Raw genomic sequence first — 25,683 nt, forward strand, 5'->3', positions numbered from 1 at the left:
ATTTAATATCAGAAGGCCAAAACAACGGCAACAATTCAAAAACATTTTATTTCGTTTCCTTAAAGAACAAAATATAAATCCAGCTCCTGCATCCCAATCTTATAATTAGGCCATTGAAACTCTTCGAATATTTACAAAAGATAAAAAATAAAACATAAATAAATAGAACCTGCTGCTGCTCGTAAAAGACACATGCCGCCTCGTGGTAACACTTCGCTCGAAGCAACCCTAAGTAAGAAAATTAACTTATTAAAGTAATATGCTTGCATTGAATTGACAAACATGTTTATGTGGGAAAGCAACGTAAGCCAGAGAGTCACAAACAGCGAATATTTAAAAATAATACATTTAACAAAATACAAGAATTAGTTTGTGGGACACTGGCAGAAGTTGCGGTTTGAGCTGCAGACCACCGGATGTGATTAAAAATTAAATACTGAATCTAAAAAGCAGGTTATGGAATAATGTAGCTTTGCAAGTTAGAAAGCATGTGGATGCAAAAATATAAAACAAAGCAAACTATCTTTTGAGGTCCTAATAACAGAATGAAACAACTGTTACCTTAATGAGGGGGTTAAGATCGGTGCACACTGACCCCTACTGGTTACTCATTGTAAGAGCAAGCAGCATAGAGCAAATTAGCCCAAGAAGGAACATTTTTAATACAATTAGTATTTAAACAAGATTTATACATTAGAAACTTCTTAAAGAAGACTTTGATACAGCAATCTTACATCTTCTTGGCTCTAAATGATGTCTGTGACCTCCAAATGGTAAATCAGTTTGAACTTTTCAATGCTTCTTTCACTTTTCAAGCCCAGAATTTAAAGTACAAATCAGATTCTCGTGTGCAAAAAATAAACAATACACAAAAAAAAACAACCAATGTATGGCTTACTGTCATGGAAACTTTGTAGATTAGGGATCTTGTGTCAGTTTGTTTTGTCGCAGCTTTCAACAGTCCCAAACTGCTTAATCTCAGTACAAGAGGGCGCAGCTGGAAAACAGCACGGCGGTTCCAGAGCAGGCACTTCAATACGAGCTGTCCTTCGAATCATCCGAAAGGGCTTCAGTTCAGTAGTTTCTTTTTCTTTTTTTGTGTGTCTGCTCTCAGGCGAAGCTCGACAGACACACGCACATACTGCAGGGAAACTGCTGGGAACCCTGGAGGTTTTAAATCCGCAGGCGGCGCTGATCTGTCGAGGTACGATTCGTCCTCGGGCTCCGAGCGGATCCACAGGTCCGTTTACCTCCCGAAAGCCTCAGGGAGGCCTCAACGTATTCAACTGTTACCTGAAACGGCGACAAAACAAATTGTGAGAGGAGGACCGACGCCTGCGGGCTTTCTTTTCTCGGGGACGACTCAGACTGCGCGCTCACCCTCGTCATCAGAGTCGAACCCGAACAGGTTGGAGCACTTCTGCCTCTCGACGTGACCCCGCAGCTCCTCGGTGCTGCTGAAAGTGGCGAAGCAGTTGGCGCACCGGTGTCTCTGCTGAGCCGTTTTCACCGAGGCCGGCTCGGGGGCAGCCCCCACGGGACACCGGTGGAGGAGCAGCTCCTTCCTTCGCTTTGGCATGGTGATGAACTTCTCGTCCAGGTACGCCGTCGGAGGCAGGCGCATGTACGGCTTCTTGCTGTACTTGGCGAGAGTTTCCTTGCACGGGATGAATGTCACGTCGTCACTCAGCGCTTCTCGGTTCAAGGTCTGAGAGCAACCACAGACAACGGAAGACGATGTTTCTGATGGATTTGTGTCCTCCGTGTCGTCAGAACTCTCTCCGACCAGCTGGGCTTCAGATGAAGGTTTTGCCAACCGATCGCACACTTTGCGTTTCTTCTTGGCAACCTTCTTCGCGTCATCTTTACAAACGTTTTTGCGCTTCTTTCTTACTTTGCCCGCCTCAGACTTCTTTTTCTCGCCGCTGGATTTCTTACACTTCTCACTTTTGTCCACCTCCGGCTTGTCGTCTTCGGGGCCGGATGACGAGCACGTCTTATTGGCGGCATCAGTAGGAGAGGAGGGAGCAGAAGCACGAGAGGCCTCTTTCCTTTTCTCCTTCTCATCAAGAGTGCTCTTTATTAATCTCTGTAATCCCTGTAAAATCATGGCCGCTCCTTTCGCCTTCTCCTGTTGTTTGGGGTCAGACTTTGATTTTGAAATGCTTTTTGAGGTGGACGTTTTGCCTTTACTTTCACTCGGATGTCTCTCCACAAACGTCTTCTTCAGCCCTTTGCTTTTCTTTGCCGCCTTGCCCGAGTTTGTAGAGGCGGTCTTCTGTTCTTCTTTGACGAGTGATATCTTTGCCTCTCGCCTTTCTGCCTTCACAGTTTCCTCTCTGCCTGGTGGTGTAGCGAGGACAAGGCCACCAGGACTGTTTTGTGCCGAATCCTGGTCTTCCACCTCTGTTTTTAACTCATCGCTCGCGGACCTTTTTGCTGCTTTTTGTGGCGCGGAGGGTTTGGGCCTGGCAGGCTTTTTCGAAGCCGATGTTTGGCTTTGTTTTCGACCGATTCTGATGGGCTTTTTGTTCACTTTAACGTTCTTTGATTTGCTGGAGTCTAAAGGAGCATGATGATGATTTCGGACCTTGTGAAATATTTTACCACCGTTCGACTTTTGTCTTTCTGACTGATTCAAACTGTTGGATGAAGATATTTTAAGAACTTTATTTCTTGTGATCGGTTTTCCCTCTGATATCTTTGACTTTGACACATTTGCCTTCTCTGAAGCGTTGATTTCCCCCTGGGCGTTCTGATTCTTCTCTTTTTCAACTTTGATCCTGTCACTGACTCTTCTTTTATTCACAGTTTCTTCAGAAGAAAGTTTCTGACCAGCGGTAGTTTTTTCATCGTGTGTTGCTTTGTTTACTTTGGAAGGGCCCTCTCTTCTTATGAGGCCTTTTGTGTTTACATTTCTCTGCCTTTTCTTTAACTTACACCTAAGCTTGCTGCTGTATTTCAACAATGACGACGAGATGACTTTATGAACTCTGGGAGCATCCGGGTTTCTGTTTGTTACTTGGACTTTTCGCGATATTTGCCTTAATCTGGGATTAGAAACAGACGGCTGACCAGAAGTGTCCTTATTGGAAAGATTTGTCAGCACCTTTAAATCCTCGCTGTCATTTTGTACTTTTAGCTTGTTTTTCAGAGACCTTCTGCTCGCGGACACAGCTGGATCTGCAACATTGTTTCTTGTACGGTCATTTGTTGCCTGTTCTCTTAACCTCTGAGCAGCCTTTATGCTTTCTGTACCATTTCCAGCTGCGGACTCCGCGTCATCCTCTGAAAACTGAGGTTTTTTGCTAACTGGCGTTTTACAAAGTTTGTCGCCGGTTTCCACATTTGTGTTCTTCTCAGGTTTAACTGACTTGGAAGAGTAATGCTCCCTTTCATGAAGGTTCAGTGCCCACAGACAGATAAACAGCTGGGAACATCCAGGGAGGCAGCACGTCGCCTGCAGCGGGTTGTGCTTTCTGGCGTGGCGCCTCATTTCCATTCCGGTTTTGAACCTTTCCGTACAACCTCGATGAAGGCAGGGATGCCGCGGAACGAGTCTGTGCCGTCGGACGTGGTGCTGAAAGTGTTCGAAACTGCATAAAACCCTCATACAGATGCTGCACTTATTATCTGAGACACGGAAGGCCAGCTCCAGGGGTTCGTTCTCGCCGTAATGTTTCTCCAGAGCGTGGTACAGGAGCGTAACTCGGTTCTTTGATAGGTCCGTAAACCAAGAGCATCCATCCATGGGACAGCAGAGTTTCTCCTCCGGTTCTGTCGTTTTCTTTTCAACATTTTGTACCGAGGTCGTTTTCAGGTTCTTCGGTAACTCTTTTTTTCTTTTATTTTCTCTGAAATTTAGGTCTTTGTCTGTCTGAACTGAAGAATCCGTCTCGAGATGTTTTCTTTGCAACCTTGAACTCGGCGCTCCCTCGTGCTTTCTTTGAGAGCTCTCTCGCTGCACACACTCCTCCTTTTTATCCAAATCTTTTTTCAGTCTGGTCATTTCAGTCTTTTTGCCAATATGGCCATTTACCCTGTGAGCAGCAGCATCACCATCACTGTGCTTTGATGATTTTTGTTTTTCATGTGACGATGCGTCACTCGTTTGTTTGTGATTAGACCTTAATGTTCTAGATTCGGATGGGCTTGCGTCTATGATGCTTTCAGAGCAGACACTGATTTTCCTCCCTTTCTCTTTACCCTGGCATCCAGAAGGCATGTTTGTTGTCTTTGCTTTGGCTGAAGTTTTAGGACTGGAGGTATCTTTGGTGACGGAGTCCCCGTTGTCTTGATCTTTGCACCTCTTTAGCTTTTCGATATGATCAGAAAGATGCATCATGGCTAGCAGGTCGTCTTTGAAGATCAACCTACAAAATGTGCACTCATCTTTACGATAATGGAACATCGCATGCTCTACAACACGAGATCCCTTAAAGTCCTTGTTGCAGAACGTACAATAGTGCTCCAACTTGGACTCTTCTGGTTCTGGTAGTGTCTCCATAAGCTCAATGTTTTCAGGTATATCTGAAAGAGCATCCTGTGTTGCTTTTACTTTCTTCTCTCCCCTGTCAACTACAGACACTTCCTGTTCTGGTACAGAGCAGCTAGAGGTAGATGGGATTTTCTGACCAGCTTTGGGTTGGCTTCCACCACTCGAGTCTTTGGAGGTCCTACTGCCTGGAGTTCGAGGTTCGTCTTTTACCTGATCTTGATCGAGCTCCTCGGGAGCCAGATCAGTAACAGTCGGGGCAGACGGGCCACTTGTTTTTGCTTTGTCAGGAGAAGCGCGTGAATCCTCCGTTTCAGACGGTTTACGTGGATGGACAACGTTTTTTACAGGACTAGTGTCGTTTTTCCAAGGCACATTTACTTGTGGGTTTTTCCGCAAATCCTCTGCGACATCCATCGTGGAAATTGTGTTGCTGTTTGCCGCAGAATTATTTTCACAGTTATCTCTGCTTTCAAGAGCAACATCTCGACAGTTTGAGAGAAGAGGATCTGAAGCTCCAGTGTTTGAAATGTTGGGATTCATGGAAACTGGATGGATTTCATCAGTAGCTTTCTTTTTATTCTTGACCGCCTTTGTGGTTTGTGATACTTGGGCTTTGGAGACTTCTTCTTCTGTTGGAGACTTGGAGACTTTGTTTAAAACTGGAGATTGTGAGGCGATGGTGACTTTCATTTCAACAGTTGGCTCCTCGAACGGTTCTCCCGCGGTTTTAGCTTGTGAGACGTCACATAAACGTGGACCTTCTGTAACGTTTGCTGCTGCAGTACCTTCCACCTCGGCAGACGAGTTTTCAGGGGGATCTCTGGTGCGAGCATTGCTTTGCAAAACTTTTCCAGTTGTTCGACGTTGAAGGATATTATGCAAATCTGGAGGTTCTGTGATTTTTTTAGCTTCAGTTCTTTTAGACAGCTCCCCGGCTGAAGATGTTTTTTGCAACTCTGCTTTCGTATTTTGATCTTTAAGGACTGTATTTGAAACTTGGGCTCCAGTCTCAGCACAGACTTTCAGCTCACAAACAGGCTCTCCGGCTGAATCCTTGGACGGGCTTCCCTGCACTGATGAACGCGTGATTGTCGAGACAGACCCGTGGATACTTGAGCCGTTGCCTTTTCCCTTTTGCCGCCGAGCGTAGCAGTGCAACTGCTGTATCAGCATATTAGCGTCCCGCGCTCGGAGAATCACCTCTTTGCCGTGAACGGTCTTCCCAGGCGGTGAAGAGTCAGGAAATTTCACCGTACGTTTATAAAGAAGCACCTGAGGAACAATCCTGGGTTTGCTGCAAGCGTCATCAACGAACGTATCCATCAGCTCATTGTCTGGTAAAGAAAGCTCCAGAACCACTTGTGGAGTGGGTGTTGGTTTAGAACAGTCTAAAGAAAAGCCATTCTGGTACTTGCTGTTTTCTCTCGCCTTAAAGAGAGTCTTGACTGAAGATTTGAGTTTGGCGTTCTTGTCCTGACCAGCCTGAGGTCTTTTCATGACGCATGATCGAAGGTGCTTCTTCTGTCGCAGTCCGTTCTTTTTCATCTTCAGGGGAACGTTCTCTTCGAGAGCTCCCGAGTCTTCCAGGAGCCACCGTGGTTTTTTAATTTTCCGCTTGGGTAGGTTTTTCTCCGAGAGTCTCGTAGTCCGTCTGTGGTCGTCATACCTTAAGGTTAAACTGCTGTGAATTCGGTCCAGCTGCCAAAACGAGCGCCTCAAAGGTCCAGAAGAAGACTCCTTGCCTCTCCTCCTTAGTGAATGATCGTTTAAGCGAGTTTTCCCAGCGCCCATCCTGAGTCTTTTGGAGTCCGAATCTTTTTTATAAAGTTTATTGTCTGGATGATGTCGCTTCTTAGCTGCAGGTTGGAGTTTATCTCTAGCTCCTCTGTGACACACTGGTAAACGTGATCTGAGAGCCGGCTCTTTGGCGCAATACTTAGAGATCCACTTGTCCTCCATGATTTCTTCAAGAGCAGCACTGACCACCTTCTCACTCAGCAGCTTCAAACAGTTGGTCCGCAAAGCAATGAGGTTCCAAAACTCTGGGTCAAAAGGCAGATCCTTTTTCAAGACCTGAGAAGAAAAAGCATAAATAAAAAAGCAAAAATTAATGTTGTACAGTCTGGTAGTCATGTTTTAGTATCTGAAAGTCATTCAACTCTTTAAAGTTTTAACTTGATTTGAGTTATAAATATAAAAATAGGCTCCAAACTGTGCAGCTTTATGCAAACATGCCCACTTGATTGATTTTTTTCAACCAGCTTAGTTGTGTTTGGGATTCATTGTAAAAGCCTCTCCTGTGCCTGGTGGTGGTTCTTTCACCCATGAAGGTCCAGATGGTCAGATTCCACGAGTTACATCGGACCACCGTTCTTTCGACCCAACCACTGAAGGAGGCACCTGAAAGGACTTGATGAACTGTGGATTGGCCGATGATCTGAGGCAGAAGCCTTGGAAGTTCAGTTTATGGCTGGTAAACCATCAGCCTTTCAGCTCAAGGCAAACATGCCTTTATCGATCCCAAGCTGCTGCCGGTAGTGGGGTTTTTAGCTTTGGAGTCTTATTCTAGAATTTGACAAAAAGGGGCTACATATGCAAAAAGCTGAACTGTTTGACTACTGATCCTGCAGAAATTTAAAAACAGTTCCAAATAACATTCCTAGCTCGCAGAAATCTAGGAGCATATTTCCAAAATCTGGACTGGGCTCCTCAGGCTTTTGTTATTTCCTCATCTTGCTTGTGAATCAAATCAGTGAGTGGTGAGAGATATTTAGGGTGGTACGTGAACTACAAGCTGAGCCTACTGCATGAAGAGTTTCATATTCTAAGAACTTACATTTCTAAGCTCGTTTAATTTCAGAAAAAAACAAAACAAATTACAACATGGACTACTGGTTTGGTTTTCTTCTACAAAGATGTGTTGCATTAAGATAGTATGTATATTTTCACGTATGCAGAACCTTTTTATAACTACACTAACAGAGTTTTACACATCCTATCCTTGTCTAGGTTGTTGTACAGAAAACAAACAGCTGATAACCGGTTCATGTTCTTACAGCTTCTTGCCAGGACCAAAAAACACAAAAAAGGTGAAAAGACAAAGACAGTAAAGCTGCTGTCATACTTCATGAGAAGTCACAAAGTTGGCTCTTAGTCACGTGGTCGCGTGACGAAAATCGCATCATTTTGTTCACGTAGCAGCTTCACACAGCCGTCTTTACGACTGTTCCCGCAAAACAAGGATAGGAGAGCCGAGAAGCTGATGGGAAGAAACCCGTTTCAACGCCGTAGGAAGAGGGAGGAGCTTCCTGGGAGTTCTGAGCAGATTGTCTTGTGGACGATGAAAGGTGTTTGTGAAAACAAACGTCTCACAACCACATGACCACAAACTGACTTTGGAGCCTTAAGGTTCTAAGGAAGAACAATGTCTCACTATTTGTACTAGAATGAGGCCAAACTGCTTGCAAGAAACAAGTCTTCAGCAGCTGAAAGCATTTTTCTTTATCAATATGTTATTAAATAATATATATGTTCTACCTGCAGGGTTTCAAAGCGAACATTATTTCCTATTGGGCTGTCGTCCACAGGGTACTCCTGATCGGGGATCATGTAGAGAAGGTACACGATCTTGTAGGATTCAACTGTGCGCTCCAAGAAGAAGACAAGCAGAGCGCAGGCCCGGGAGACCTCCAGGTCATTGGGGAGCAAGGCGGCAATGGTTTTGTAGATGAGGGCCTTTGTGAGGACGTCGCAGGGAAGACAAGACTGCAGGGCGTTGGCACAGAGCTCCACACAGAACTGGATCCCATCTTCACCCACCTAATGAGACAAGGAAAATATTCAGCCGACACACAATCTCCTCTTAAAGCTATTTTAAAATAATCTAAAGCCTTACTTCTTGCAGGATGGCTCTGATGAATGGGAAAATCGATTTAACGTTTGTGGCTGAGAACATCAGCCGACGACATTCGTCTAGTAGAGCCCGCTTGGACGTGTTTAACCGGCTGTGAAGATTAGTCCACACACGAACAAGGTCGCTAAAAAAAACAAATATATAAAACAGCTGTTCATTAACAGAGAAAATATGGTCTCACTGAGATAAAATACCCTGTCTTGAATATGTTTTGTGGAAATTTAGAGCCACAGGAAGAGATTTATACGCAAATTCCTTATTCCATTTGCGATAAATTCAGTTTACTTACCACAGATAGTACATGTCTCCCCTCTGGAGCTGCTGTGACAGGAAAGCAGAGCTGAGAGCTAAAAGCAACTTGTCTGTTTCTTCACACTCCAAGCTGCAGATGATGTGCACTGCATCTTTACCGTTAATGTCAGCCACCTGAAAACGGCAAACAAAAGCTAAGCAACGAAACAAACAGCAGCCCGTGGCGGAAACTGTCACCATCTTGCCATTCTGCACAAAGTTACTCCACGCACCTCTTTGTGTAAGAGTTCGTGCTGTAACGTTTTGTAAAGCCACGAGAGGTAAACCTGGTGGAAGAACAGGTGTTGTCTGGCAGCAGGATGCCGAACGCAGCATTTAGCCAGGGCCACGGCCTCGCTGACGTGTCCGCAGGACGACAGGTAGCGCACGCGCAGCTCGAAGAGCACCGGCAGCTCGGAGCTGATAAAACAGTCCACTGGAGGACGGCGGGAACACAAGACGAGCTTTAGTTTCTCACAGCAACAACAAAACTGGATTTATTCTGTAAACGAAGTGAATGGATTTGCATCAGTGTTCCTAGAAATCCGAACGAACCTTCATTCTGAGGTAAACTGGAGTCGCTGAGGATGGCCTGTAAGGCTGGACTGGCCCAAGGACCCCCGTCCTGGACCAAACACTCCACTTGAAGTAGGTAAACATTCTGATACTTTGCTAGAACCAAATGACATTCCTGGAAGAGCAGAAAGATGAGAGGGACATGTTAAAATGCTCAGATTTACACAACTAAACAACCATTTTCAAAGACAAAGAAAAATAGTTTTTTAATAAACAAACAATCTGGGACTTAGGTCTTCAACTAACAGCAGACCCCTGAACACTAGAGACAGTAACTTGTTCACATTTTTGATAAATATTGTCTCCAAACTCCTAATTAAACACAATTTAAAGTACTTAGAGAAACAAATTTATGTTCCAAGGATATATTTACTAATCCAAAGAAGAGTCACAGTCCTTTCACCAAGGAATTACGTACATACAAAAAAGGAAAAACATAAGAAAAAGCCTTCATTCTTCTTTCTTTAATGCTTAATAACAGACAATACGAATAAATAATAAATGAAACAACCAAAACCATTACTGAAATAGCAACACATTAATAAAATGAACAACATGCTTACTACTTACCTTAATTTATTAGGAAAATAATCTGTTGTGACATTATAACATCCTCCTATGCCAGAGTTTAGAGCCCATATTAGAGCTCAGTTACACTCAAATCTGTCAAAACTAAACCTATATCTTGTTTTGTTTGGGTTGTTTCGTTCTGTACCAAGGAGCAGCGAGTGTGGCCAGATTTTTATGAAAACTCCACCGCGGAGCCAAAAAAACTTTTACCAACAAATCAGATTACAGGAGCACTTCAAGAATTTGAAAACGGCTTCGACTGCCGGGGTGCCGCAGGAAGGGTGGAAGTATTTTCGTGGCTCTGTGTGGAGGCCGGTCCGGGCGACGTGCTCACCTGGAATGTAGCAGTGAAGTTTTTAAGCGGCTCTTCACAGAAATCCTTCTGGTCGAAGTACAGCAGCAACTCAAAAATACTCCTAAAGCAACAAATTCACAGATTAGAATCGTAGTTTTTACTTTATTCTGACTATTTACAGACGTCAGGTGGGTCTCAAGTGAAGCAGACTGTGGTGAAGAAGGCGTGGAATCAGTTAACAGGGAAACTGGACATGATGGACGGATGTTTAAAGGATGAACTGAGGTCAACCAAACATGGCAGCGTGCCAGCGCCATCCCATAAACACTAGCCTGGTTCTGTGAGCCAGCAAACAAAGCATCATTTCATGTCTGAAAAGCTGGAACTAACAGCCCAGAATAGATGCAGGCAGTTCGATTTGTGTCCTCCAAGTATGATGATATTAGAAACTATGAGCCACTTCTTTCTTTGTTGTTTTAACTCAAACTCGTTGTGGTTTTGACACTGCTCTAACACTTACGGTACCTTAATAACAAGACAATAACAGTATCCTTCTAAGTTAAATGCCTAAACTGATGCATTGCTTAGCTTTAATATAAGAGCAGCGATGACTCACTTGTGTGTAACTTGTGTATCTTCTTTATGAGGTTTTATTACACCAGACTAAACCTTTGCTCCCACAGAGATAACCAATGTGGCAAAAATGCAGCATCTGATTTTTTTTTTAATGAAATACAAATATGATTAGACATTTTGCTCTGAGTTGGTATCGACTCAGGCTGAAAGGAACACCATTCAGCCAACAAGTCGAGTGAGTATCACTGGATCTAATTGGAAATAGTTTTAAAATCACCTGAACACCATTTCTGTTACTTTAGAGTGGCAAGGTGTGAAAATCTGAGCCAGACACAAAGACTGTGTACTTACAAAGCCAGGCTACCGATTGTGTGCTGCACGTGATCACAGTTCGTCGTGAAGAAGGTTGAGGCTCGAGAAAAATAGCGGAGAGCTATTTCAAGGACCCTGAGCTGGGGCAGCGGTACCTGCCAGCGAGAGGCGTATTCCTCCACCAACTGAACAGGGAGGAGACGAAAAGACAAATCAAACACAATGACAGCAAAACGATTTTATAAGACAGGAAGTTTGACTGAAACTAACTGAGCCGATGGTTCGGTATGCAAAAGTATCAATACAAGCTAATTCATTGAGTTAAAAGACAAATATTCAGTTCAACTACCCTGACTTTACTTAAAACATGAAGAACACAAAGCAGAGCAGCTAAATTTTCCCAATCAACATTTTGCCCGGAGCAGCCCAGTCTGTGTTTTTTTCTTTTAGACAGTCCCACACTACAGCACACACTGAAAAAATGACTCAAAAGCCATTTTTAGACCAAAACGGGGCCTTTATTAAATTCCCTGCACAAACTGTGCTGATATTGCCCTCTAATGGTAAAGATCCAGGACACTGAAAGTAAAATCAAGTGTATCTTAACACGGTTAATCCTATTTTTTTGGGGAGGTGGAATAAAGGCTTGAGAAAGACTGGTTACTTGTCTCTTACCAAACTACACAAAAACACATTTTAAAAGCTTTGTAACTTAAGTCTGATGCTCGACTGACTTGACTTAGTTTTTGTAATATTTACAGCATCTATTCAGCTGGTAAAACAAATAATACTAAAATAAATTCACTTTTTTGCTCCCAAACATCACTTTACACCCTTCAATCCAGACATATTAAACAACAGCATTTTGTTGCATCCTTTTAATTTTGGTTTAAGGTCATCTGAGTGAAAATATATGCCGGGCCACCTACAAACAATAACATCATGGACTGATTTGCACATTCAAATAACACTGATGGTGTGTCATTTGAAAACAAAACCAAGGGTTGCTAAAGGCATTTTATCAAATTTGAATTAAACAGATGACCATCAAAGATGGCAAGATTAGTAGTTAAGTTATCAAAGTTAGTTATCAGAACATGCAGCCATTGTAAAATGACAATTTTAAGGGTTTGAACATGAGGAAAATATATTTCCTCTGATTTCTGTGTCAGTCAACAGGAAGTCCATTCATTCCAATGGGAATTACCACGATTTCTGATAAATGTGCTCTTCTCGTCTATATTTATCTTCAAATACACTTAATTTTTTAAAAGAATTATACAGTTAAATTTGAAGATATTTTACTCTGAGCCAGGATCTTAGATAAACAGAGTAGTACAAAGAATTAATAAACTACAAGTTTATTATTAAGGACGTACGTGGAATCAAGACGTCAAACCTGAAACATGAAGCTGTTACCACACGCCTGAGATGTCTTACACTGAAGAAAAACAGAAATAACTTCTGAATTTGTTTTGGCAAACGGCCTTGTGCGTTTTAAGGATGAGTTGTTAAAATATGTTAAATTTAGGAAATAATTGATGACTGTTGTCTTTTGTCCGCCCCCTCCACTGGTACCTGCTAGTGACACGCCAAGTTGCTTCTTAACCACCACTGTGTTTTTCTAGACGAGATGTTGTAACACCTACAACCCCGCACCGCCTCCCCATCAAGGTCGGAAGTCACCCAGTGCCACTTTCCGCCATCGTAGTTTATTTTGAAGGAATTACGAAGTGGAAACTACCTTCTCAGGCAAGCTGCACCTTTAATGCCAGAATAGGTGCGCTGTGATCCGTTGAAAAGGTGAAATAAAAACAATATAAATACCCACGAAGGAGAAATTTGAAATATTTGAAGAATAATCAAGTAATTACCACTGAATCTGTCGAGTATTTTTTATCAAAATGCCCACTCCGCTGTGGTTTTAATAACTCAAAGGCTATCGTTCTTTGAATAAATGGAACCTGTACGCTAAAGAAACCCTAATGTTTTCTTTTTTGGCTCGCAACTCCTCCAAACAAGTCATACTCATTAGGTCTTTTTATGACCATTCTGTCATTTAAAGCACTGTTTTGAGTATTTATTGTTTTTTTGAGCACCGTGAGGCCGGACTTCAAGTTGAACTTGCTGGAACATCTACTCCTGAGAAGATATTTTACTTGTAATTAGCCTTTTTCTTTTTTTTTTTTTGTTACTTTCTGTTTATTGAGAGTTTTTCTTTTAAATGAACACATACAAACTCAGAACCGAAAAAAACAGACTGTCGACAAGAGAAATTACTCACATTCTGACTATGTTAAACATATTACAGGGTGAAAACCGTAAACAGATATCATTTCCATTTTTTTGAGCAGCTTTTAAATAACAGAGGAGAGGGAGACTATACAGAGGGAGATTATTCATCGCTCTCTAGAGATTTAGTCCATTTGCTCCATCTCTTTTTATAAAGGTCCGGTTGCAGTCTCAGCATGAACGTTAACTTTTCCATTTGGTGGGTTTCTTCCACCAGTACCAGCCAGTCCTTTAACGTTGGTGGATCAGGTTGAAGCCATTTCCGAGTAATCAGTTTCTTGCCTGTAGCACTGAAGATTTTTAATAAATATTTGTCATTCACGTTTAGGCCTTCAGGAACAGCTCCGAGTAACAGTAACATAATGGGTTGTTGGAATTTAAGACCCAAAATTGACTCAATCTTCCCCAGAACATCCTTCCAATAAGTCTTTATCTTAATGCAAGACCAGAAAATATGGGAGTGATTTGCCTCTGTGACCCCGCACCCCCTCCAGCATTTAGATGCATCAGGGTTTCTATAAGGCTGCTGCTTTGGTGTTCTAAAGAAACGTAACAAATTTTTCCAACTGAATTCACGCCAATGGTTTGAGGAGGATGTTGTAGCAGCGGATTCACACATGTTGTCCCACTGCTTTTGTGATATTTCAATGTTCAACTCTTTCTCCCATCTTTTCCTAACATAGTCTGTTGAATTTCCTTTGGATCTCAACAATCCCTGATAAAGTTTGGAAATAGTAATCTTGCCAGGCTTGGAGTAAGTCTGTGAAACCAACTGAATTAACTCGTTAGACTCTGCGGTACAGGCTTTCAGAATGTTTGCTGAAATATATTGTCTAAGTTGTAAGTATCTAAAAAAATCCCCTTTTTCTAAATCGTGTTTTTGTTGAAGTATTTGAAAGCTTGGCAGTGACTTTTTGTCCAGTATTCCGCAATATGCAGTTATTCCTTTCTGTGACCAGGTTCTAAAGCTGGAGTCCAATTGGTTGGGGGTGAAATCAGAGTCGAAAGCGGCCCATCTGAGAACTCGTATCTGTCTACCTAGGTTTAATTCCCTGACCACTTCAAACCAGATTGAAAGGGTAAATGACACTAGGGGATCTAATTTTTTTTGGCATGCTGCTGCAAGTTTCTGATCCCCAATCAAAGCTTGTATAGGAATGTTTCCGTATTTGCTTTCTAATTCTTTCCATCTTGCCTCATAATTATGGTCACACCACTGAACCACTGTTTTGAGCTGAGCCGCGAGATAATAAGCATGAAGATTTGGGAGTGACAGACCCCCTTTTTCTTTTCTAATTGTTAGAGTACTGTATTTAATTCTGGGTTTCTGTCCCCTCCAAATAAAACGCGATATCATTTTGTCCCACTCACAGAACTGAGAATGGGGGATTTTGATAGGTAAAGAAATAAATAGGTATAATAACCTGGGTAATACTGACATCTTAATGACTTCAATTCTTGAATTAAAGTCGATTATACATTCAGACCATTGTGTGAGGTCTTGTTTAATTCTAGCATTCACAGTTACAAAGTTTTTTTTGTACAGGTCATTCGGGAGGTAAGTCAGCCATACACCCAAGTATTTGAGTGCTTTCTTAGACCAATCAATAGGAACTTTATCTTTGATCTCTACTGATGGGTAATAATTAAAACTCATAATCTGTGTTTTGTCCATATTTAGTTTGTAACCTGAATAGGTGCCAAATGTGTCTAGTAACTTTAAAATGGCCGGGATGGATTGCTCCGGACTCGAGAGATATAAAAGAATATCATCAGCATATAGTGCTATTTTGTGTTCTCTTGAATTTATTACTATACCACAAATGTCTCTGCTCTCTCTAATTGCCTGGGCGAGAGGTTCTATGTAAAGTGCAAAAAGAGTTGGAGAGAGCGGGCAGCCCTGTCGCGTAGATCTCTCCAGTTTTATTCTGTCTGTCAAACGACCATTTATCTTGATCCTAGCTGTGGGTGATGCATATAATGTTTTAATACTATTGATTGCGGTATGTGAAAAACCAAATCGTTCCAAAACTAAGAATAAATACTGCCAGTTGACACGGTCAAAAGCCTTTTCCGCATCCAAGCTTTCCATTACTGCTGTGTGTTTGTTTGTCTGTATATTCTGGATTATGTGCAGTGAGCGTCTTATATTATCCTGCGTTTGTCGACCAGAGACAAACCCGGTTTGATCCCCATCAATCAGATCTGAGACAAACTCACTCAACCTATTGGACAAAATAGATGCGTATAATTTATAATCTTGGTTAAGGATTGATATAGGTCTGTATGAGCTGCATAATATTTTGTTTTTTCCTTCTTTTGGTAGTACCGTTATAATTGCCTCAGACCATGATGGCGGTATCGTCATTTTCTCTAAAGTCCAATTCAAGGACTTTAATAATACAGGGGACAGTTCTTGTTCAAATACCTTGTACCATTCACCTGGAAGACCATCCGTGCCAGGTGTTTTATTATTTTTTTATTTTTTTTTACGCCACTTCCAGCTCTTTTCCAGTAATATGCTCAGTTAAGCTTTTATTCTGACTTTCTCCAATTGTTGGTAAATCTAAAGAATTGAGAAATATTTTAATTTCTTCTATTTTGCTTTGTTCTTGTTGTGCATATAGTGCTTTATAATATGTTTGAAAAGCTTTATCAATGCCATCCAAACTATTTTCTGCTATTCCTGTCTGGGGATCAGTTATAGAACAAATTGACTGCATGATTTGTTTTTTATGAATTCTTCTTGCAAGTAGTTTTGTTGCCTTTGGGCCAGCTTCATAAAATGATTGTTTTAGGAATTTGTATTTTTTTTCTTCCTCTTTTTTATATATATCCAGAATTTTCCTCTTTATCTCTTGGATTTGTGCTCTGGTATAATCGAGTTGATTTTTGATTTGCGAGTTCTCCAATTCTTTTAATTTAGTCTCCAGTTCATTTAGTTCTCTTTCCTTCTCTTTCTTAATGGCAGTACTTAGTGATATAAATTTCCCTCTTATAACCGCTTTCAATGTGTCCCATAAAATATTAGGATTGACTTCCCCGTTGTCATTCAGTTCTAGAAAATTATTTATTTCTGTTTTTATGTCTTTTATAACTTGTTTATTATTTAGCAAGCTTGTATTTAGCCTCCAGATGTTTTTTTTTCCCCTTGTATCTAAGTTAAGTGTTAAGTATACTGGCGAATGGTCTGACAAGTTTCTGGCACCGATTTCACAGCTTTTTAATCTATGTCGATCATTCTTGAAAACCAAGAATAAGTCTATTCTTGAATATACTGCATGGGGGGGAGAGAAATAAGTAAAATCTTTTCCTGTTGGGTGTAACGCCTGCCAAGCGTCCAGTAAGCCAATATCATCCATTCCCCTCTTTAGTAGTTTACTTTGTGGTGTGCTTATTCTCTTGTTATTTGATGTGTCATTTTTATTCAGGACTGTATTAAAGTCGCCTGCACAAATCAAAATACCCCGTGACTCTGATGAAATAACTTTTAACACTTTTTTCAGAAAGTGGAGGTTATAATTTGGAGGCATATAGATAGAGAGAAGGGTGACCACATTCCCTTCAATTTTACCTTGAACCAGTATATACCTGCCTTCATCATCTCGTATTTGTTTTATAAGATCAAAATGCAAAGAGTTATGTATTAGCACCGCGACTCCTGTCTTATGAGCCGTTTTGAATGAACTATAGAAAACGTTCCTAAATCCAAATTTTTGTAGTTTCTCATGTTCTATTGGGGGCAAATGAGTTTCTTGAAGAAGTAGAATCTGAATTTTCTCCCTTTTTATCTTAGACATTACTCTGCTCCTCTTAACAGGGTTGTTGAGACCATTAACATTCCAAGAAGCTGCTCTGATATCGCCATTAATCATACCTGCATGCGAGTTTGTACATGTCGACAGTTTGAACACAAAAAACAAAGATGTAAAGAACATAACACAAACAGGATGACCTCCATCCTCAGGGGTCCGCTGTGCCCCAACATCCTACAACCTTTTTTCTTACATTGTAGGAGAAAAAGCCCTACTCTAATTAGGGGCTCCTTCTCTGCCAAAGACAGAGTTCCTTCACCTTTGAGCGAAACAGTCATTTCTCCATTAGTCCTGATCATATTTATCTTATTACATGGGGGGGGCACGGGTGTTATGACAAGAGATAATTACCGTCTGGGGTACAGATCCTCCATAATGTGCTGCTGTTACTTACAGAAGAGTTGAGGATCTGCATCAGGAAAGCTATTTATACTTGCTCTCGTTGAAATTCTCGGAGTTTCTCTCGCACACGTTTGAAGTGCGAGCTGGCCGCTTTATTCCAGTGCGCGTCCTGGTTGGTCGCTGGCTCCCCGTCTGCAGTGGTTGATCGCGGCGCGTCCACCCGGTAGCCCCTCTTCCTCATGTCGTCCGCTGCTTCTGATGCATCCGCGTACAGTCGTGGTCCGTCGTCCCAGTGAATCCTCATCTTGGCCGGGTAGGGTGTTTGGAAACGAATTTTCCCCTCTTTGAGAATCTTTTTGATGTTCCTGTATTCTTTAAGCTTATTGTTTATCTCAGTCGGCAGATCATGCGCAAATGAGATCAATTTTCCGTCATAGAAAACCCTCTTTCCCCACGCTGCTTTAAGGATTTTCTCTTTTATGTCATATCTATGAAAGTTGACGAGTATGGATCTTGAAATTGCTGCATCTCGAGGTTTGGGTCCCAGTGAACGATGTGCTCGTTGAATCTGCAGATCTTGGCTGATTGAGAGCTGTTCTTTCAGAAAGTTTGCAATGAAAGTCTGCATGGAGTTACCTTCAGCTTCTTCCTTAATGCCGTAAATACAGATGTTGTTACGTCGGGATCTTCCTTCCAAATCGGTGACTTTGTCTAGGAGGTTTTTCTGCTGTTTGAGGCAATAAGACAAAGAATCTCTCAAGTCCATGTTCACCGTCTCCAACTCGTTTACTCGTTGTTCCGCCTCCGTTAGCCTAGCAGCTTGATTATGAATGTCCGAGCCGACCTCCTCCAATTTCTTGTTCATTTCACTCTTAAAGCTGTTCAGATCCTGCTTGATGTCATTTTTCATAGCGATGATGTCATTTTGCATTTCTTTGATGGTGTTGCAAAGATTCTGGATAGCTTTAGCAGTCGTTAGCTCGCTCTCCTCGCTAAGGTCCGAGGCCTGCATCATGCTAGCTTTGTTTTCAACGTTTGTTAATTCAGCCCTTGCCTGACCGTGACTTTTAGCACCCCCCAGTCTCTTTTTCGATCTAACTCCACGCATAATATATCATTTTGAAAAAATGATAGATTCCTTTTTCGAGTTTTGTGGAGTTATCCTTGTCGCTGATCAGGACAGATTATAGTTTAGACCGCCATCTTGGAAACGCTCCCCGGAAGTCTCGTAATTAGCCTTTTTCGCTGTAGAACAACATCATATTTATTTTGTTTGGAAATGCAGTTCCCAAACGGGGATAAGCAGAAACAACAGGATCTCGATCATTACTGATATCTTTCCTCCTCTGTTTTGTGTTAAAAACACACCTGAATGATCCAGAAAAGCAAATTACCTCAAATTCTGCTTTTGAAGAGATGTTCATACCAGTTAATTAAGTGTATCTGATTAACTAACGAACAGAATATAGCTGTGGTACATTTATAATCACAGGTTGTTCATTAAAGGTAAAACTTTTCTCATTATTTTACACAGATTTCTTATTTTTGTCCTGATATGTCTGTTTAAAAATGGAAAGACAGTTAACCTACTTTTGGCTAAAATTACATGTCTTCTTTATTAAGCAACACAAGTGGGGGAAAAAATTATCAAAAAACTGATTAATCATAAATAACTTTTATGACATGAAACTGTTTTGACAACTCCAAATTTCAAACAATACCATAAATATGAAAGCACTTTCACTTGGATTACATGAAGCTTTTAAATATCCTCCTTTGACATTATGACAAGTGAAAACCTTCAGGTTATGAGAAACTTTGTGACACCAGAAATGCATTATTTTGTTGCAACTCTGCTTGTTTTTTAGGAGGGTTGAAATACCGAAACTAGTCCTTGTGACCAATTGTATTTCACGGGGAAACGAAGAAAATACTGAACTCCCAGAGCTAACTTAGTAAAAAGTAAAGAATAAGTGCAAACTGCGGTTAGTTGTCAGTCTGTTTAACGTTTAAAACACCAAGCAGCAAACTTGAAAGTGCATATCTGGGCTAGCTGAGCAGTTTAGCATAAGCAGATAGCCATTTCAGCTGGACATTTAACAGCTACAAATCCAGTTTTCACTGACCATCTGATCTTTAATAACCTTATCTTTAATGAACGCCGGTTTTCAGACACATTTCTTCAAATGCTCGTTTGTATTATGTTTGTAAAGTGGCTTAGCTCCGATGCTAACACTGCTAGCCTTGTTCTGGGGGAGGGGAGTCGGCTAACATTTATGCTCTTATCTTCGACATCCAGACACCGTCTCCGGCGACAGCTCCTCACCTTGCAGAAGTCGGAGCAGAACGGTTCGCTGTCGGCTCCGAGTTCGTCACCTGAGTAGCGGCTTAACAGACCCTGTAGTTGTTTTTCCAGCCCCTTTGAGCCGTTCACACTGCTCCCCTCCGCCATACTGACCGTCTAGCCCTGCTCGTAGCTGCTAACACACAGCGCAGACATCGCCATCATTCACAGCGCTGATTGGACACGGCTCACGTTGCGGGGTGCGCTCCTTTACCAAGCCGGTGCGCACCGAAAGAGGCGGCGCCCTGACGCGTTGCTCCAAAATGATGACCCCGCCCACACGGTGCTCCCCGAAAACCATTACGTGCGCCACAAAACACATGGCAGACACAAACAGTATTGACTAATTTACGTTCACGTTATGTTGTAAAAATGTGGAAAAAAACAGATTCATTAATAACGCTGCCATGCATTAATATATATATAACTGGACGACATTCCCATTATAATGTATCCACTGTACAACATTTATACATGTTGACATTTTGATAAACATACATCACCCAGCTATTTTAGGCTGCGTTTAGGTACACTTCATCATCCGAGCATTAAAATGTTTAATAAATGTTTCTAAAATAGAAATCTGCTGATTCTTGACTTTGCAGGTGTTCATCAGAGCCTCCAAGACAAAGCTCTGAACCTCTCCGAGCTTTGTGTATTTTTTTTAATGAACAGTTCATTTGGATAAAGCCTGTTTAAAATTGCATAATAAAAACCCATCTGCAGGTAAACATGATCTCTAACAGGAAGTTAAAGCCTTGGCAAGTCAGAACACATTTTAGACGTTTCTGGGCAATACTTTACATAGAACATTACTTACTTTAAAGGAAAAACTCTACAGGTTAATCTATTTATTGCTAGATGTATTTATTCTTCACATTATTTCAATGGTACTAAACTGATTATATGTATTGTTTTGTTCATCTGCAGAGTAATGATGGGAAGTGAAGAGGCCGTTGTTTTTGTAAAGTTATGATATAAATTATTATAAACATTCATTTAAATGCTTTGTTTAAACTTTATTTAGTCATACACATTCAATAAAGAACAAAGCTGCTTTACAAAATATCATCTAAGATTAAATAATCCAGACTTCTTTCACAGTTACATTACAGACTTTGTGCTGAAACAAAAGAAGGAAGAACAGCAGCATTAACAACGTGCGCGTATATACAGCAGCTCCACTTGTTGGATTTCAGGAAAATGTGGCTTTTTACTCTTCTGTGTTTCTTTTTTTTTGTTTGATACACAAGGCCACACCTTTATGCATGTATCTCTGATGAAAGCACAATTAAAAAAAAACCTCTAAAGAATCCTTACATAAAAAATAAACAGCTGCCAGCTAAATTATAAACTTACAAAAGATTAAATTCCAACTCTAGAAGTACATACTGTAATAATAGGTTGCAAACCAACAAAAAGATGGGATATTGCTTTAAGATGTCAACTTCTAACAATAAAAAAAATAATAAAAATTTAAACTACAAAAAAAAAATAACCCCAAACCAGAACTAAAAAGAAGAAACCTGCCATCTTTAAGACATTTCAGCTAAAGTTATCTGTGGTTATAGTTTGGGTTGATCACATCTCGTCGGTGGACTCTGACATGGAGCGCTCTCTCCTCTCGACGCCCGTGACGAAGTTCAGGAGGTCGACGGCGGTCACCACGCCGAAAACCATCTGCTTCAGGACGGTGGAGCCGTCTGTCAGGTCTGAGCGGGGAGAGAGGAACAGGAACATTAAAAGCTGACATTAATCTGTGACATAAAAAGGCTGGATCTGGATCTGCAAAGCTACAAATACACCTAATAAAAAGTTCAACAGTTTAAAGTGACATCCTTCATAATAAGAAAAAATGTGCAACTTGTTTTTAATGTCATAGAATAAAAAGATGTGGCAACATTTCAATACTGTGATCCGAGTTTTTAAATAATCTGAACTTTGGTGAACAGAAATGCCCCAAAACATCAAAAACGCCGACACGTTTGCTTAAATCTTCAAGGTTGTCCAAACTTTCTGTGTCATAATCATCCTGCTGCTGGACTTTGACAAATAATCAATGGTAAGATGACCGACTGAACCTGACCAACAAGTGTTGTAACAAATGCGGGTTTGACTGAGGGACGGGGTTCAGGGGCAGCCAATGGAGAGAAAACCTGCACGTACTCATTCCGTCCGTGCCCCGCAATTTAAAGAACCGTTTAACATATTTGTCGCCCGTCACTGGTTCAGCCTGTGCACCAACAAGTTTCCACACTCTGAACTCACACTGAATCTGCTCGTGTACCACCAGAGCGAAGTGGTCGGTCTCCAGGATGCGGGACAGCGTTCCCAAATTGTCAGTCAAACGGATCTGTGAGTGAAAACAAAATGTTAGAGATAGAGGGGTAAGAGAATAAAAATACCCACTGAGCATTAACTTCCTTTAGCTGACACAATTACAGGCCTAACGTTCCTTGAAGGAGAGCGTTTCACCTGTTAGAATGTGTGAATTTTAGCTAATTCCTGTTTTCTAAGGTTAGCTGACTCTGGCAGCCATTTTAAATGAGGTTGAGATACCTTCAGGACATTGTAAAAGACAACAAAAACTCGTATTTGTGTTTCACTTCCTGTACAGCTGCTTAGTTCACAAAATACATGAGAAGCGTTTCAAATGAGGTTCAGTTTTTTGAGGCCAATCTCAGCTAAATGTAGATGACTAAATCTGCTTTCATACGTCTACTAGACCTTCACTTTCAGACCAAATTTAATCCCGTTTTAGCAAAGATGTTTACAGACATTTTAAATGTTCTTTAGACATCATTTCAACCCAAAAATGCTCATTGGGTAAAGCATCAAAAATTCAAGTAATATGTCTAAAAGGAGGTGTTAGCTTAGTGGGTAAACTGAAAATATACCAAAGAAGACAGGTTGTGTTTTTAGGGCTTTTGTAATAAAGTTCGAGTCACCTAAAAGTAAAGTAGTCCTAAAGCCACAAGATGGAGCTAGAGAGCAAAATTACCTTAAATGTGCAAATAAACAAATATGTGCTATATCAAAAAATCGTGAAGATATTTAAATATACAAATCTAAACCTAATATTTATTAAAACTAGTATTTTTTGGATATATTTATTGAAGTCCATGACATTTGAACCTGGTTTTGTCCACAATGTGACGCATTAAAAGCCTCCAGTTCTGCGGGTTTACAGCCTTTTCACCTGGAGACACTCCCCCTGCACCCTTCTGTTTGATTGGCTGCCGCTGTCAGCCAGTCAGAATCACACATGCATCCGTTTCAGGTGTAACAAAGGGTATTAGGTGTTCAATTGTGTCTGACCTGTCTGAACTGCTTGTAGAGGACTTTGCTGACAGGATCGGACAGTTTGATCTTCCCGGCGAGAATCGACGACAACATGTTTCCTAAAGTCACCATTCCCAGGATGACCCTACACAAGCAGACACGCACAGGGGTTAAAGTTAACACCTTCAGTTTCGCCCGACAAGAAGCTCAACAACACAGATAGTCAGTTGTTTTTTTTAGAATATGCAAACAAAAACACCCAGCACGCTCGTTCCTTCAGGAGAGCGATCCTCACCCGGTATTGTCCACTACAGGCGCCTGGTCGAAGCTCTTCTCCTTGAGGATTTTGATCGTCTGCTGACAGGTGACTGTAGGCAGGACGGTGAGAGGAGCTGATAGGTTCAAACTCTGCAGCTTCAAGTTCCACCACCTGCAGGGTTTTTATGCAAATCAAGTAAGTCTGCAAATCTGCTAAACAAAAGTAAATAAACTCTTTAAATCCATGTACCATGGCTTCTTCACCATCAGGTCCTCCTCCCTCAGGAAGCCCTTTTGAACCATCCACTTGTCACTCAAGAACTTAGACCTGAAGGACACGAACAGATGTTGATAAATCTTTCATGACATGTGCCAATCAGATGATATCTAGGCCACAACTCGAACTACAACTGTTGAGTCTGAAAACTGTAACTGAGACTAAATTGTCATGATTATCTTTGGTTAGTTGAGGCCACAGAGAAAGCTGCTTGGAGTCAGAATGTCTACCAATGTTATGAAAACAGGCTCATCTGTGAAGATAATGTCTGTTAATCTTGTGTCCTATTTTTGCCAGCATGAGGGTTGTTACTCTCAGAGGAAAAACATTCAGATTGCAGGGCTTTCCAAACCATAAGAAACCGGAAAAACTAAAAATAAAAGCTGGTTGTGAAGAATAAAATGTTGCTTTTCTATTGATGGTAGATTTAAGAAGAAGGGAGACACGGTGACAGAACTTGTGAGGCTTCTCACATGTAGTTGCGGATGGAGTCTGGCAGGATGACCACACAGCGCTGACCCTCCTTCAGCTCTTTGGCGACCTCCACAGCTGCGGCCATAGCCGTCCCGGAGCTGCCTCCTGTCGCAGAAACGGGGAAACATTGAGTCCGTTTTTTTTGGCACTCAAAAGATGTAACGCTGTAAACATGCTAACTCACCGCACAGCAAGCCCTCGTCTCTGATAAGCATGCGAGACATGTTGAAGGACTCCTCATCGTTGGATTTGTACCAAATATCCACAACCTGTAAGGATTGAATATATCAAATGAGTGTCGGTGAGGAAGACAGGAAAAAAGGAGGGGAATTTTTTTTTTAAAAAGCTGCAGGAAACTCACTGATCTGTCGAGAACAGTGGGGATGAAGTCGTATCCGATTCCCTCCACCTCATATTGGGTCTTGTCTGTCTTGTTGAGCTCATCAGGCTCGGCCAAGATGGAGCCTTCTGGGTCAACGCCAACAATCTGCGCACAGCACAAACAGCACCATGTTAAAATACGGATAAAAATTATTATCTTAAGTTCAAACGGGTTCTCAGGAGGCAGCTTACTTTGATGTTTGGGCATCTTTCCTTCAGTTTGCGAGCGATGCCTGTGATCGTCCCGCCTGTCCCGGCACCAGCCACCAGCATGTCCACTTTACCTGTTTGAAAAGGACAAAAAGAAAAAAAAAAAGTCCTCTTTAAAGTCTTAAAAATACGGCTGCAATTTTCTGACAGAGTTCCTGTTTTACGAGCTGTTCGTACCGTCACACTGCTCCAGGATCTCCTCGGCCGTGGTGTCGTAGTGAGCCAGGGGGTTGCTCGGGTTGCGGTACTGGTCCAGGATGTGCGAGTTGGGGATCTCGTTCTTGAGGCGCCAGGCCACGCCCACGTGGGACTCGGGCGAATCAAAACGAGCGCTGGTGGGGGTACGCACGATCTCGGCTCCGAGAGCTCTCAGGACATCCACCTGCAGAGAGACAACAACACAAACAAAGAACAGTTTAATAAATTATTAACGTACATTCTTCCTGTCAGCATCATCTCCGTAAATCAGAGGCTAAATATAAAATGGATGCTAGTGATAAACATGGAAAATAGAAGTTAATAAAACTTTTTAGTCACTCCTTTCTAAACACTTTCTGTGTTCTGAGATGTACCGAAGTAAAAAAAAAAAAGTTACCCTTTTGAATGACTGAGGAATGATTTGGATTAAATCTAAAAAGGTCAGACATGTTGACTTTTGTGCCATCTAGTGGTGGACCTCCAGAATGCAACTAACTGAACACGGAAGAGGTTAAAAGATTTGGTTTATGTAAACAAAACTAATTGAAAATACTTTTATATTTCAAATAAAATGTTTTTTGTTTTGCACATTTCCTGCACAGCAAACTAATGTGCTTTCCAACAAGATCAAAATTACAATTTGAAAACTAGAGAAGTTGCATTTCCTGCGAAAATGCAGTGTGAATGCTTTTTTTGCTGAATGATTTTGCTGAAAGCGGCTGAAGATATGCTGAACAGCTGAAGTTGATGCAAAAAGTGGAACAGAAGCTGATTTGTAG

General features: G+C 41.5%; 2 protein-coding genes across 4 annotated transcripts in view; both read right to left on the reverse strand.

Moving 5' to 3' along the window:
* Positions 1–29: 29 nt before the first annotated feature.
* Positions 30–20,011, reverse strand: LOC108245010. Of its 2 annotated transcripts, XM_017431628.3 has the most exons (10): positions 19,807–20,011; positions 11,071–11,216; positions 10,183–10,264; positions 9,258–9,393; positions 8,936–9,138; positions 8,701–8,837; positions 8,394–8,535; positions 8,036–8,317; positions 1,381–6,571; positions 30–1,293 (listed from the first exon to the last, which is right to left on the reverse strand). In XM_017431628.3, the coding sequence occupies exons 1-10, from the start codon at positions 19,930–19,932 to the stop codon at positions 1,283–1,285; spliced, it is 6,456 nt and encodes a 2,151-aa protein (XP_017287117.1). In that variant the 5' UTR covers positions 19,933–20,011; the 3' UTR covers positions 30–1,282. The 2 variants fall into 2 exon arrangements, with proteins under 2 accessions (XP_017287117.1, XP_017287115.1); XM_017431626.3 differs by having other exon boundaries at positions 30–6,571.
* An 811-nt stretch (positions 20,012–20,822) lies between these two features.
* The window catches only part of LOC108244998 (cystathionine beta-synthase), a 15,539-nt gene continuing 10,678 nt past the window's right edge, over positions 20,823–25,683 (reverse strand). The window contains exons 5-14 of one of the 2 annotated variants that reach the window (XM_025009467.2): positions 24,884–25,088; positions 24,689–24,780; positions 24,477–24,602; positions 24,300–24,384; positions 24,115–24,220; positions 23,615–23,692; positions 23,402–23,536; positions 23,143–23,251; positions 22,093–22,177; positions 20,823–21,536 (exon numbers count right to left, since the gene is read on the reverse strand). In XM_025009467.2, the coding sequence (XP_024865235.1) occupies positions 21,406–21,536; positions 22,093–22,177; positions 23,143–23,251; positions 23,402–23,536; positions 23,615–23,692; positions 24,115–24,220; positions 24,300–24,384; positions 24,477–24,602; positions 24,689–24,780; positions 24,884–25,088 (1,152 nt within the window). In that variant the 3' untranslated portion in view covers positions 20,823–21,405. The remainder of the gene's footprint in view (positions 21,537–22,092; positions 22,178–23,142; positions 23,252–23,401; positions 23,537–23,614; positions 23,693–24,114; positions 24,221–24,299; positions 24,385–24,476; positions 24,603–24,688; positions 24,781–24,883; positions 25,089–25,683) is intronic. The other variant, XM_017431603.3, reaches the window with a different exon arrangement.

This window comes from Kryptolebias marmoratus, linkage group LG23 (genome assembly GCF_001649575.2).
Source record: "Kryptolebias marmoratus isolate JLee-2015 linkage group LG23, ASM164957v2, whole genome shotgun sequence".
Taxonomy (NCBI): Eukaryota; Metazoa; Chordata; class Actinopteri; order Cyprinodontiformes; family Rivulidae; genus Kryptolebias; species Kryptolebias marmoratus.